The sequence below is a fragment of the Phyllostomus discolor genome, chromosome 10, assembly GCF_004126475.2.
Source record: "Phyllostomus discolor isolate MPI-MPIP mPhyDis1 chromosome 10, mPhyDis1.pri.v3, whole genome shotgun sequence".
Lineage (NCBI taxonomy): Eukaryota > Metazoa > Chordata > Mammalia > Chiroptera > Phyllostomidae > Phyllostomus > Phyllostomus discolor.
Genome location: NC_040912.2, coordinates 9141439 through 9152855, shown reverse-complemented (window position 1 = coordinate 9152855; position 11417 = coordinate 9141439). Strand labels below are relative to the sequence as shown.

The window sequence follows — 11417 nt, the reverse complement described above, 5'->3', positions numbered from 1 at the left end:
CGTCTGGTGGCGCCGGCCCCCCGCCCGGCGAGCTCTGGGGACGCGAATGCCGCCGGGACAGCCCAACGGTGGACCGTAAACATGTGCTTCCAAACCCCAGGACGCTGTGCGGGGTCCAGGGTCGTTCAGGACACGGTCTTTAGCCTGGCCAGCGGGGCTCTGCCTTTCACAGTCCAAAGTGCATTAAAGCGATCAGGTAACACGTGTTAACAGTAATTTGAGGGGCTGTGCAAGCCCTCTCGTTTCTGCCGCTGAGAAACAGTGGTCCTGCCCTGCTCAGCGGGGCCGCTCTGCGACCACCTTGCAAGCCCCCCTCCCCCTCCACCTCTGCTCCGAAGTCCAGAGTCCTCACCTGGGCAGGCTTCCCCTCGCTGTCCAGGCTGGCGTCCTGGCCAGGGGAAGGAACGAGGCCCTGACGACCGGCCACCTTCCCGGCCACCCGGCCAGCCCAGGCTGGTGCTCCCCGATCACCTCTCTTTTCCTAAACTCATCTTCCTCTCCAGCCCCCACTGACACCCTCCCCTGATCCCCACTTCTGCGTCCCCCGCAGCCCTGAGCCCACCCTCCAGCCCTGGGATGAGGCTGGGACCACCAGCCACACTGGGAGCTTACGTCCCTGAGGGCAGCCCCTGGGTCTGGCTGCTTCTCTGACCCCCCTTCATGGGTAGGGGGACGGTTTGGGGAGGGGGGGAAGGCTCTTTCCAGAATGGGCCAGCAGAACGGTACAGAATGTGGACCTCCTGGGGCAAGAAGTGTCCTGTGGCTGTCACCCGGCCTGGGCCCTTGCTAGCAGGACAGGCACACATGTTGACATACAGAGCGGGAGGGGATGGAAAGGGGTGGAAGGGGGTGGGAGGGGGTGGAAGGGCTCAGCCCCTCCCAGCTGGGGACACGCAGTCCCACTCCAGGGCACAGCTGGGCACGGCGTCCTGCAGTCCTGGTGAATATTCAGCTGGTTCCGCCCCCTTGGCTGGCTCCTGCCTCTGCAGTCAGCCCCCAGGGAGGGGAGGGAAGGGGGCCAGGACTCCCCCAGGCTGGCCGCAGGACCCCGCTGAGCCCCCGCCATGGACTTCAGGGCGTGGGGTGCCTGCATCCTCTGCTTGCTGAGCCCCTTACCCGTCGTGAGTAGCCAGCTCGGATCCTGCTGCCTGCGGCTGGGCTCCACGTCTGGAAGCCACAGGGCCGGGGGGGGTTCAGCTGGGGCCCAGTGGGGTCCCCACGGCCCATCCTCGGCGTTGGAGTCTCTCGCCACGAAGCAGGTGGCACCGTGGCTTGGAGAACTTCTGATACCCATGGGTCTGCCCTGCCATCCCCCTCCCTCCCTCCCCTCCCCTCCCATACCATCCCCTTCCCTGCCATCCCCTTCCCTGCCATCCCCTTCCCTCTCCTCCCTTCCCCTCCTCTCCCCTCCCATACCATCCCCTTCCCTTCCATCCCCTTCCCTCCCCTCCCCTTCCCAGAAGAAGCATCCACATCCCGTTAACCCTTTCCTGCAGGCACTGGGCCTTGTGTCCCCAGCGTGTGACCTCATCAGCCAGCTGAGAGAGGATGAGAATGCGTGTCTGCAAGCAGCAGAGGGGATGAGCAATGCCACCCTGGGTAGGGGGGCGCAGGAGGCAGGGGTGGCTTCTCAGGACCCCGTCATCTCCCCCAGCACCCCCTCCTCAGGATGTGGGACGGAGCAGCCCCCGGGGCTGAACCCACGCTGCTTCTGCCCGCCCGTCTAGGCTGCCCCTCGACCTGGGACGGGCTGCTGTGCTGGCCGGAGGCGGGCCCTGGCGAGTGGGTGACTCTCCCCTGCCCAGATTTCTTCTCTCACGACAGCACAGAGCCAGGTGAGGGTCCCGTCGGCGGGGGCGGCAGGGCGGGGGTGGGGGTCTGTGGGGGAGGGGGAGCGTTTTCACCTGGTGGTGCGGGAACGCGGCAGAGACACCCCTGGTGTGAGACCTGGATTTGAACAACTTCCTCTCTTTCGGTGTGACCTTGGGCAAGTCAGTTCACCCCCCTGACCCTTAGCTTCCCGACCTGTGACCTCACAGGGGGTGAGGTTTAGTGAGCAGGGAATGGACGTGGCCTTCCCTGGATGTTGCTGGAGGGTTGGCTGTGCGGTTGCAGTGGGCAGAGCTGGTCTGCTGCACGATGCCACCAGCTGCCTAGTGGGGGGTGGCGGGGAGGGCCCCCGCCCCGCTCTGCCTCCCCTCCCTAGCCTGGGTGTCAGGGGCGGACAGATCCTCCAGGATCACGGATAGCCTCCTTTCTCCCCCCGGCCCTCAGGGCCCTAGGGGCCCACCTCACCACTCTGCCGCTTGGGGGAGTGACCCTCTCGGGCTAACAGAGGCCAGAGATGAGGGCCCCGGAGTGTGTCCCAGGCAGGGCCTGGAACCCCAGCTTCTGGAGAGAAGGCTCCCCTCCCTCTGCCCCCTAGGGGGGCCGTCTGTGCAGCCTGCCAGGGTCACTCCACGGACATGGCTCCCCAGCCCCTCCCGGGGACAGGGGAGGCACCCCTGTGACCAGATCTCTGCTTCCCCACCCCCGCTGGCCTCCCAGGGGCGGTGAGGCGGAACTGCACCACTGCCGGCTGGTCCGAGCCCTTCCCTCCGCATCTCGTGGCCTGCCCGTGCCCCTGGAGCTGCCGACCGAAGAAGAGGTACGAGGCTACGTGCAGGAAGGCTCGCCGTGGATGTTGGGGGCCGGGGGCGGCTGGTCTGCCTGTGTGTAGGGGCCGCCAGTTCCGTTACAGCCCGCAGGTTGGAGTGTCCATTACAGCAGATGTCCAGGAGGTGGCAGTGTCTGGAAGGGGAGGGGGCTTGTGCTAGGAGGGCCGGAGGGTCGTGCTGCCCACCATCTCCCTGGCATATGGCATCTGTGCCCAGGCCTTCAGGGCAGTCTTGGGTGGCTCCAGGGACACGCAGGCTCCTTGCCCCGCTGGTCCTCAGCCTGTGGAGCAGTGTGCTTGGCTGCGGGGTGGGCCGGCGAGGGAAAGTCCACCAGTGGCTGCAGGGACCCTGCCTAGAGCTGGCACACCCCGCCTCCAGGTCCCTTTCCGAGGTGCTTCCAGGCGCATAACCTCACACCTCTTTGCTCCTCCCCCTGTGAGGCGAATCCCAAGTCCGACTGTGTTTCAGGTGAAAAGACAGAGGCAGACAGGGCCAGCAACTGCTCGCCTCCCTCGGGGAAGCTGGGCCCTGGCTCCCCTCCCCGGCCCGCACCCCTGCCTCCGTCCCAGGGTCCGGGCTGGTGGGCTCTGACCGACCCGCACACTTGGTCAGAGCATGAGCTTTTCTGGAATGGCTGTAGCTGGCTGTCTCCTTTATCTGGGGACAATGTGTTTCCAAGCCAACGAGCAAGCTGGATGCCAATAAACAAGCCCGATTTCCACCTGGGCTTCTGTGGCTCCCGGGGACGTCGGGTTCCTGCCACCCGCCGCCTCTCCCGGCCCCAGAGCCCCAGTGGGCGTGAGCGTGCATCCCCGCCACCACCTCCCCTGTCACCAGCAGCGGGTCAGGCAGAGGGCAGGCCAAACACAAACACATCCGTTCACGGAGGGAGCCTGCTGGGGTCCCCACGGACGCCCCCGGCCCCCAGTGGGGAGTTTGGGGGAGAACTGAGAGCTGTACCTGCTAGGTGGTCAAGCCCCGCCCCCTGCCCCCCGCAGGGGCAGGGTTTCTGAGACTGCCCCATCTCCACACTCCCCAGATATCGTACTTCTTCACAATGAAGGTCATCTACACTGTAGGACACGGCGTCTCAAGTGCGTCCCTCGTGGTGGCCATCGCCATCCTGGTCTCTCTCAGGTTCGCCCTCCGCGTGGTGCGCCCAGGAGCCGCTGCTCTCTCCTCTGTTCGCTGTGCGCTGCACCGAGCCCGGCTCCTCTCCCCGGGGATCCCGGAGGTTCCCAGCTCCAGGCGCCACGGCCCTGTCTGAGCTGCCCCTTGCTTTTCCCCCGGGGGGGGGGACCCCTCCTGGGACTCCCTCCTACCCCCACGCCTGCGCTCACTCGCGTGCAGCTTGGAATGCGGCCTCCTTTCTCCTCTGTGTACTCAAAGCTGTCCACATTCAAAGCCAACCCCGCTACCCCTCCTCTCAGAACCCCCTCTGCCTCCTCCCACTGTGCCCCCCCCATTCCTCGCCCCTCCCCGCCCCCGCAGGAGGCTCCACTGCTCCCGGAACTACATTCACATCCAGCTGTTCGCCACCTTCATCCTCAAGGCGGGAGCTGTGTTCCTGATGGACGCCACCCTCTTCCACGGCGAGAACGTGGACCACTGCAGCCTGTCCACTGTAACAGCCACGGCTGGGGGCGCCGGGGTGTGGGGGGGCCCAGGGCAGGGCGGGAGGCTGGGTCAGAGACCTGGACGCGCCTGCCGCGGCCTGCCCGGCCTGGTTAGTGAACCTGGGCTCCGTCCGCCATTGCCAGTTCCAGGACGGGACGTCGCCCCCTGCCTTCCTGCCCCTCTCTGGGGTCAGGCCCTGAAGGCTCAAGCCGTTTGCTGGCCCCTGCTGCCCATCAGGGCGTTCCCCGTATTCCGCTTTGCACTCCTTACCGGCACTCCCCCCCGCCCCCTGTTCCGCCCTAGACCACAGGCACCCCTAGGGGACGAAAGGCCTCCTGTAGGGTCAAGGGAGGACCGGGTGAAGGGAGCCGAGCGCTGGGAGGGAACAAGGGAGGACTTCCTGGAAGAGGCAGCTTGGGGGCTGGGTGGGCAGCAGTGATGGGGGGCGGGAGGGAGGACAGTGAAATGGAGGGGCCAGGGTGAACGGACTCACACACAGAGAACCTGGGGCGTGTGCAAGGGAGACGGAAGTCCTCGTGGGGGAGGGGAGAAGGGAGGGGGCGAGGAGACGGAAAGTGAAAGAAGCCGGCGGAGCGCGGAGGCCCCGCCCTCAGAAGGCGCTGTAAAAGGGCGCTGGAGGTGAGCAGATGCACAAGCCAACCAGTGACCTGAATTAATTAATGAATGAATGACAAGGAGAAAGTCTATCGAGCACTTAGGTGCCAGGCGCTACGTTAACCGCCTTGCATATGTGACGTCATCACCTTTTCTTTCCTGCGTATGTTTCCGCCTTAGTCCCGTTGGTAGACGAGGGACGCGTGGCAATGTCACGCAGCTGCTTAGTGGTGGGGCTGGGGCCCCGCCCGGGCCGGCTGAGCCCAGAGCTGGGGTGCTCACCCCGGCAGATGAGTGAAGGAAGGGGGTGGTGTTTGTGGGCGGAGCCGAGCGTGAGTAGCTGGCGCTCCCTGTCCCCAGCTCCAGGGACTGGCGCGAGCTCGGGAAGCGTGGGGTGAGGGTGGAGGGGCGGCCACCGCACACAGAGTGTCCACTCGGTCCCCACGGTGAGGGCGTGACTAGGTGCAGAAAGCTTTCCTCGGACGGACCAGAAGCTCGGGCGTGGGCCTAGGGCGGGGGGTGGACCCTCTAACCCACAGTTGGTTTGAACCCAGGCCGTCGGTCCCACTACACCTGGGCTCTTCACCACCGCGTTACATCACTGCAGCCAAGGTGGCCGGGCCCTGGTGGGGACGCGAGACGTGGGTGGGCTCCGACGGGCGCCCCGACTCTGAGGCACCCCGGCCCCGGCCCGCAGGTTCTGTGCAAGGTCTCCGTGGCCGCCTCCCATTTTGCCACCATGACCAACTTCAGCTGGCTGTCGGCGGAAGCTGTCTACCTGACCTGCCTCTTGGCCTCCACGTCGCCGGGCACCAGGACAGCCTTCCGGCGGCTGGTCCTCGCCGCCTGGGGTGAGTCCTGAGGGCAGGACTGGGCATGTCCCGGGCGGCCCCCTTGGCTCAGTGAGGGGAAGCATCGCCGGTGGTAGCCCTGCAGTGAGGGCTGGAGGAGGGGCCTGTGGGCTGTCGCCTGGTCCTGCCTTCACTGTGCCCCGTGTGGTGGGCAGGGATGGCGGGAGGTGGGGGCAGGTCAAGGGGGCCAAGGATGTCGACCCCTCCCCTGGGTCCCCTCTGTGCCCCACAGGGCTCCCCCTGCTCTTCACTGGCTCGTGGGTGGGTTGCAAGCTGGCCTTCGAGGATGTTGGGTGAGTCTGGGTGATGTCCTCATCACTTGGGTCCTGAGGCCCCGGGGGCGGGGCCTAGGCGGCACAGTCAGGGGGCGTGGCCCTCCTCCACGCTGGGGGAGGAGGGGGAGGAGCCCCGGTCCTGCTGTCAGGAGCTCCCAGGCTTGCGCCCGGGCGGCAGGTGGGGAGGCAGTCCGTGGACAGCACACACCAGAGCCCGGGTGGGAAGGGGCCTTGGATTCTTAGGACTTTGGGGCTCCGGGAGAGGCGGGGCTGGGGGTGGGGTGAGGATGGGGGTGGTGGGTGTAAGTGGGGGCCTCCTGCAACCCAGTAAGAAGGCAGCGAGTAGGCTGATTTTCCAGAAGTTGATCCATCCAGGTGGAGGGAAGGGTGAGCCCACAGTGGATTGGACGCCCTTCTAAAAGGGGCCCGACTCTCTGAGACAAGATAGGCTGCTGGGCAGGTGGGGGAGGCTGGGAGGCTCTGGTGCCAGGGACAGGAGCCAGGACCCCGGTGGGCAGACAGCAGGGAGGAGGGAGGTGCGCAGGGTTCCCACCGAAAGGGGCCCCAGCCTCAGCCCTGGCCCGTCCTCTCCTCAGGTGCTGGGACCTGGACAGCAGCTCCCCCTACTGGTGGATCATCAAAGGGCCCATCGTCCTCTCTGTTGGGGTCAGCCCCTGGGGCCCGAGTCCTCTGCTTTATTCAGCCGACCTCCCTGGGTCCACCAAGGGGCTGTGCATAGTAGGAAACGCGGCCCCAGGCTGTGAGGCCCTCTCTGCACCTCCGCCTGTTGGTAAAACCAGGGTGTGGTCTCGATCGGGGCTCAGGTCCCTTCCAGCTCAGAGTCCGGACCCACCTGGTTGCAGCTTGGGACCACTGCAGTGAGAGGCTGGGCAGGCGAGGGAGGGGCGGGGCGGTACTGCTGCTGCCAGAGCCCACCGCCTGCTCCCACCAGCACGCAGGGTGGTCGGGGGTGGTTTGCGTGGCCTTGGTGGATGTGCCCATGTCCCCCGTTTAGCAGCTGTGCCAAGGGAAGGCCACCTGCTCGGTGCCAGAGAAACCTTTGGGGGTGTGGAACGCGGGCAAGGCCTCGCCTCCCAGCCTCGGTGCCAGGAGGGAGGACAGAGGGAGGGCCTGAGCCCCTGCCCTCTGAAGTTGGCACGTGGGACCCCCCGGTCTTCAGCCTACAAGTTCTAGGGCAATGGCCCGGGCATCCATCCCCTGCACAGCCCTGTGTCTCAAGGACTCGGGGTTTCTAGTTCCAAAGAGGCCCCGCTTCAGGCTTCCAGGGCCACCCCCTGACATCTCGCCTGCCCCCCTCCTGCACCTCTATTTCCAGGTGAACTTTGGGCTTTTCCTCAACATTATCCGCATCCTGCTGAGGAAGCTGGGGCCAGCTCAGGGCGGCCTCCATGCCCAGTCTCAGTACTGGTAATGTGCACGCACGTTTGGGGGGATTCTGGGATGTACCTGGAAGGAGTCAGTGTGGTTCTGTTTTATTCACATCCGGGCCTTCCTGGTCCCGCCCAAGCTCCTCCCCGTGTTCCCAGGGACAGAATAGCTCTGGTCCCTGCCTTCCCAGAGACTGTGGGATGGGAAGGACAGAGGCTCCAACCACCTAGGTGCCGGGCCAAATAGGCTGATGAGTGCTGGGCTCAATTTCTGTGAGAGTCTGCAGAAGGTGGTCCTTTCTAGATGGGGAGCGGGGATGGGGTGTGGTCAGGGAAGACTTACTGGAGGAAGACTTTGAACTAGACCTTGAAAGATACATAGACTTGGACTGGAGTAAACTGAGACAGCAGCGTTTGGCCCAGAGAAGAGCAGGATCCAGGGGCCCGAAGTCAGGAAGCCCAGGGTGCATGTGGGGAGGACGGAGGGTCCCTCCCCCCCCCGGGGTGAAGAGCTGACCCACAGAGCGGGTGGGAAGTGAGAGTAGGCAGGGGCTGGCGGGCGTTCGGAGTTCTAGGCCTGAGAGCCTGAAGCTCCTCCCCTCCTGCAGGCGCCTCTCCAAGTCGACGCTCCTCCTCATCCCGCTGTTCGGAGTTCACTACATCATCTTCAACTTCCTGCCCGACAGCGCTGGCCTGGGCATCCGCTTCCCTCTGGAGCTGGGGCTGGGCTCCTTTCAGGTGAGGACCCCCCGCCCCAGGCACTGCTGCCCTCTGAGGCCTGGGGCCGGAGGAAGGGGCTGCTGCCCACTGGCTTGATGGACTTCATGTCAGGGGGAGGGCCGCTAGGCTGGTCATCCTTCCTTCTAGTCACTCATCTGTTTATTTGACTATGTGTCCATTTTCCATCCGTCCATCTCCCTGCTCCTTCAGCTACCCCTGTACCTGTCTACTCATCCACCTCCCTATCCGTCTGCCCACCCACCTTTCTTGTGCACCTACCCCTCCCTCCATCTGTCCATCCACCCACCTTTCTATGCATGCATGCATGCATCCATTTATCCATCCACCTTTCTATCCACCTATCCCCCCCTCCATCCACCCATCCATTTTTCTATGCACCTACCCTCCATCCGTCTATCCACCTTTCTGTGCACCTACCCCTTCATCCATGCACCCATCCACCTTTCTGTGTACCTACCCATCCATCCATCCACCCATCCACCTTTCTATGCATGCATGCATGCATCCTTCCCTCTGTCCATCCACCTTTCTGTGCACCTACCCCTCCCTCCATGCATCCATCTGATCTGTTCAGCAGTTACTCAGCACCCATCACATGCCGGGCTCTGTGCGCAGTACTGAGGGGTGCACAGGTTAAGAAAGCTGGAGAAACAGGGCCAGCAGTACAGACTTGGCCAGCTTGCTATGACGATTCTATGAGTCAGTGGTCTGGCACATAGTACGTGACGTGTCTACCGTCCCCTTTACTCAAAGACCTGGCTCAAGCCATGGCCCAGAGGGTGGGCAGGGGAAAAGGTAGTAGAAAGACCACAAACACCTTGAGAACAGGCCAAGGTATCCTGATGGGGTCCTTTCTCTTCGGCTTCATAGGGCTTCATTGTTGCCGTCCTATACTGCTTCCTCAACCAAGAGGTATGTGGCTCTCCAGGCCGTCCTTGCCCACCGAGCTGAACCTCCTACTAGTCCCAAGGCCCTTTGCCTCCTGCTCAGACCCTGTAAACCCCAGCTCAGCCCAGACCTCGACTCCTGCGACCCTTCATAGGAGTCTGTCCTGAGCTTCTGGATCAAGCTGAACCTGAATGCCTTCTGTAAACATCTTTTGCCCATCCTTCCTCTGGGCTGGGCCAAGATTACTTTCCATTCAGCAAGGGGCTGGAGAAGGCCTTTGAATCTCAGAAGGCAGATCCAGGGTTGGGCTCTGTGTTCCTAAAATGGTGCAAAAGGGAGAGTGGGGGAGGGAATAAGCCAGCTCCAGGAGTGAGTGAGCAGGAGAGAGAGAGAGAGAAACAGAGAGAGAGAGCCTGGAAGAGACAGACACGCCGAAAGAACAGCCCAGGCAGAGGAGGACATACACAGAACAGATGGACGAGATGGTGTCAATGTGCTTAAACATGGACAGCTTGCATACAGAGAGGAGCTAATTCGAGCATCCCAACCAGGAGACACTTGGCATTTTTTCCTTAGGACAGATTTACTTGGTGGGGAAAGGTAGGAGAATGGAACTCAGTGCCCCAGACAGCTGGGCCCTGGGCTGTGGGCGCAAACAGAGCCATGGGCGCCCTCTAGTGGCCACGAGATTGCTGCGGGCCCTGTGTTCTGGGGGAGACCTGGGTGTGCGTGCGTGTTCCCCGGCTGTGGGGCGCTGCTCTCCCCTCCCCTGCCGCCTCTGTGTCCGACCGGCTCCCTCTCCTCTGACTCTCTCTGCCCCCGCCGCAGACTCTGGACTGCAGTGTCTGAGTGCAGTGGCTGCCGGGCCCTGGAGGTGCAGGGGAGGCAAGGAGCAGCCCTGGCTGAGGCAGATGGGGCCCGGGAAAGGGGATCCCGCCTAGTTGTACAGGACTCTGTACCCAGAAGCAGTGTCAGAGACCAGAGCGTTGTTACATGCTTCTGGTGACGGAGTGCTTAGTACCTATGAATAGTTCCTTCTGTTGTCAGACAGCTCACCTTGACGTCGGACAGAAATCTGTGTCCCTTTTGTCTTCTGCCGCAGCCTAAGTTCATCTGCCAGGTGGCTCGCAGCCTCCTGCTCCCTCTGCCCCCACAGCCCCTTGGGGAAGATACAGACGTCTCCCCTGCCCCTCCCAGGCTACTCTTCTTCCCGTTTCCCTCCATCTCCGCAACCACCAGTCCCCAGACAGAGCGTGAGGCCCTCCCTCCCTTCAGGTCCTGCCCCCTGGACAGGTTCCCCAGGGGCCGCAGGTCAGCGCAGCGGGCAGCGGCCAGCCTGAACCCCAGAGCGGGGACAGTCTAAGCCATTCGGGAGGACAGAGTAGTTATGTGGCCAGAACTTCCAGAAGCGCCCATCGCTGTCCTTGTCTGGGTCCAGACACCGACGGTGCCCAGGAGACAGGAAGGAGCTAAGCGGCATGGCCAGAAACCTGCGGAGGAAGGAGAAAGTAGCGCCGGTCAGAGGCGGGGCTTGGCCGTGGCCGTGGCCGTGGCTGTGGCCCCCCCTGCCCCAGCAGCCCCCTCTGGGTTTCTCCTGCACGGCCTCTCCAGGCACTCCCCCCCCCCCCCCACCGCCCCAGGGTTGAGTGAAGGTGAGGCAGCTGGGCTGTTCTAACATCCTCCCCTTGTCCTACAGGTGAGGGCGGAGATCTCACGGAGATGGCGTGGCCATAACCCCGAGCTGCTGCCAGCCCGGAGAGCCCACGCCAGGTGGACAATGCCTTTCCGCTCAGGGACTAAGGTGCTGACGTCTGTGTGCTAGGCTGGCCACCTCGTGCACCTGGAGTCCACACCTGACCTTGGGCAGCCACAGCGGGCCCGCCACGTTCCAGAGGAGAGGGACCAACCGCTCTGAGAGCCCTCAGTCCGCACCCAGACCCCTGCTGCTGCCCAGCCCTGGGCAGGGCGGCCCTCCTTCCCCTCCGGGACCTGCCTCTTTTCCCTGGGCCCCTGGGTGTCTAATTCTGTCCCCCTGGTTCCTCTGTCTCCATTCTTCTCATGTGTCCCCGGAGCAGCCAATAAACGTGTAGAGGATAGATGGCCGTGTGCATGAGTACCTGTGCCGTCCAGTGGGGGGCGCTCCACCGCCTGCGACCGGATCTCTGGCGCACGGGGCGTATGGGTCCTCCGTTCCCATGACATCACCACCGTGTGTCTGTGCCGGGGTCTCCTTGTATAACTGACCTCTGAAACGGATTCTCTTGTTTCCACTCCACTCCATTCTCCTCCTCCCACAGGCATGCGTTCCAGTGGGAATGTTCATGTCTCTTGTATTCTTGCGAACCGTGCAGCGTTCTGCACCAGGTTTTAAGAGATGCCCCAGGT

At 63.6% G+C, this 11417-nt stretch overlaps 1 protein-coding gene across 1 annotated transcript; it reads left to right on the top strand.

Moving 5' to 3' along the window:
• Positions 1-1064: 1064 nt before the first annotated feature.
• GHRHR (growth hormone releasing hormone receptor) lies at positions 1065-11075 on the top strand. The gene is made up of 13 exons (XM_028526100.2): positions 1065-1121; positions 1497-1599; positions 1728-1835; positions 2548-2617; positions 3672-3794; positions 4149-4281; positions 5587-5740; positions 5973-6033; positions 6612-6681; positions 7352-7443; positions 8012-8141; positions 9015-9056; positions 10729-11075. The coding sequence occupies exons 1-13, from the start codon at positions 1065-1067 to the stop codon at positions 10852-10854; spliced, it is 1269 nt and encodes a 422-aa protein (XP_028381901.1). The 3' UTR covers positions 10855-11075.
• The last annotated feature ends 342 nt before the right edge of the window (positions 11076-11417 follow it).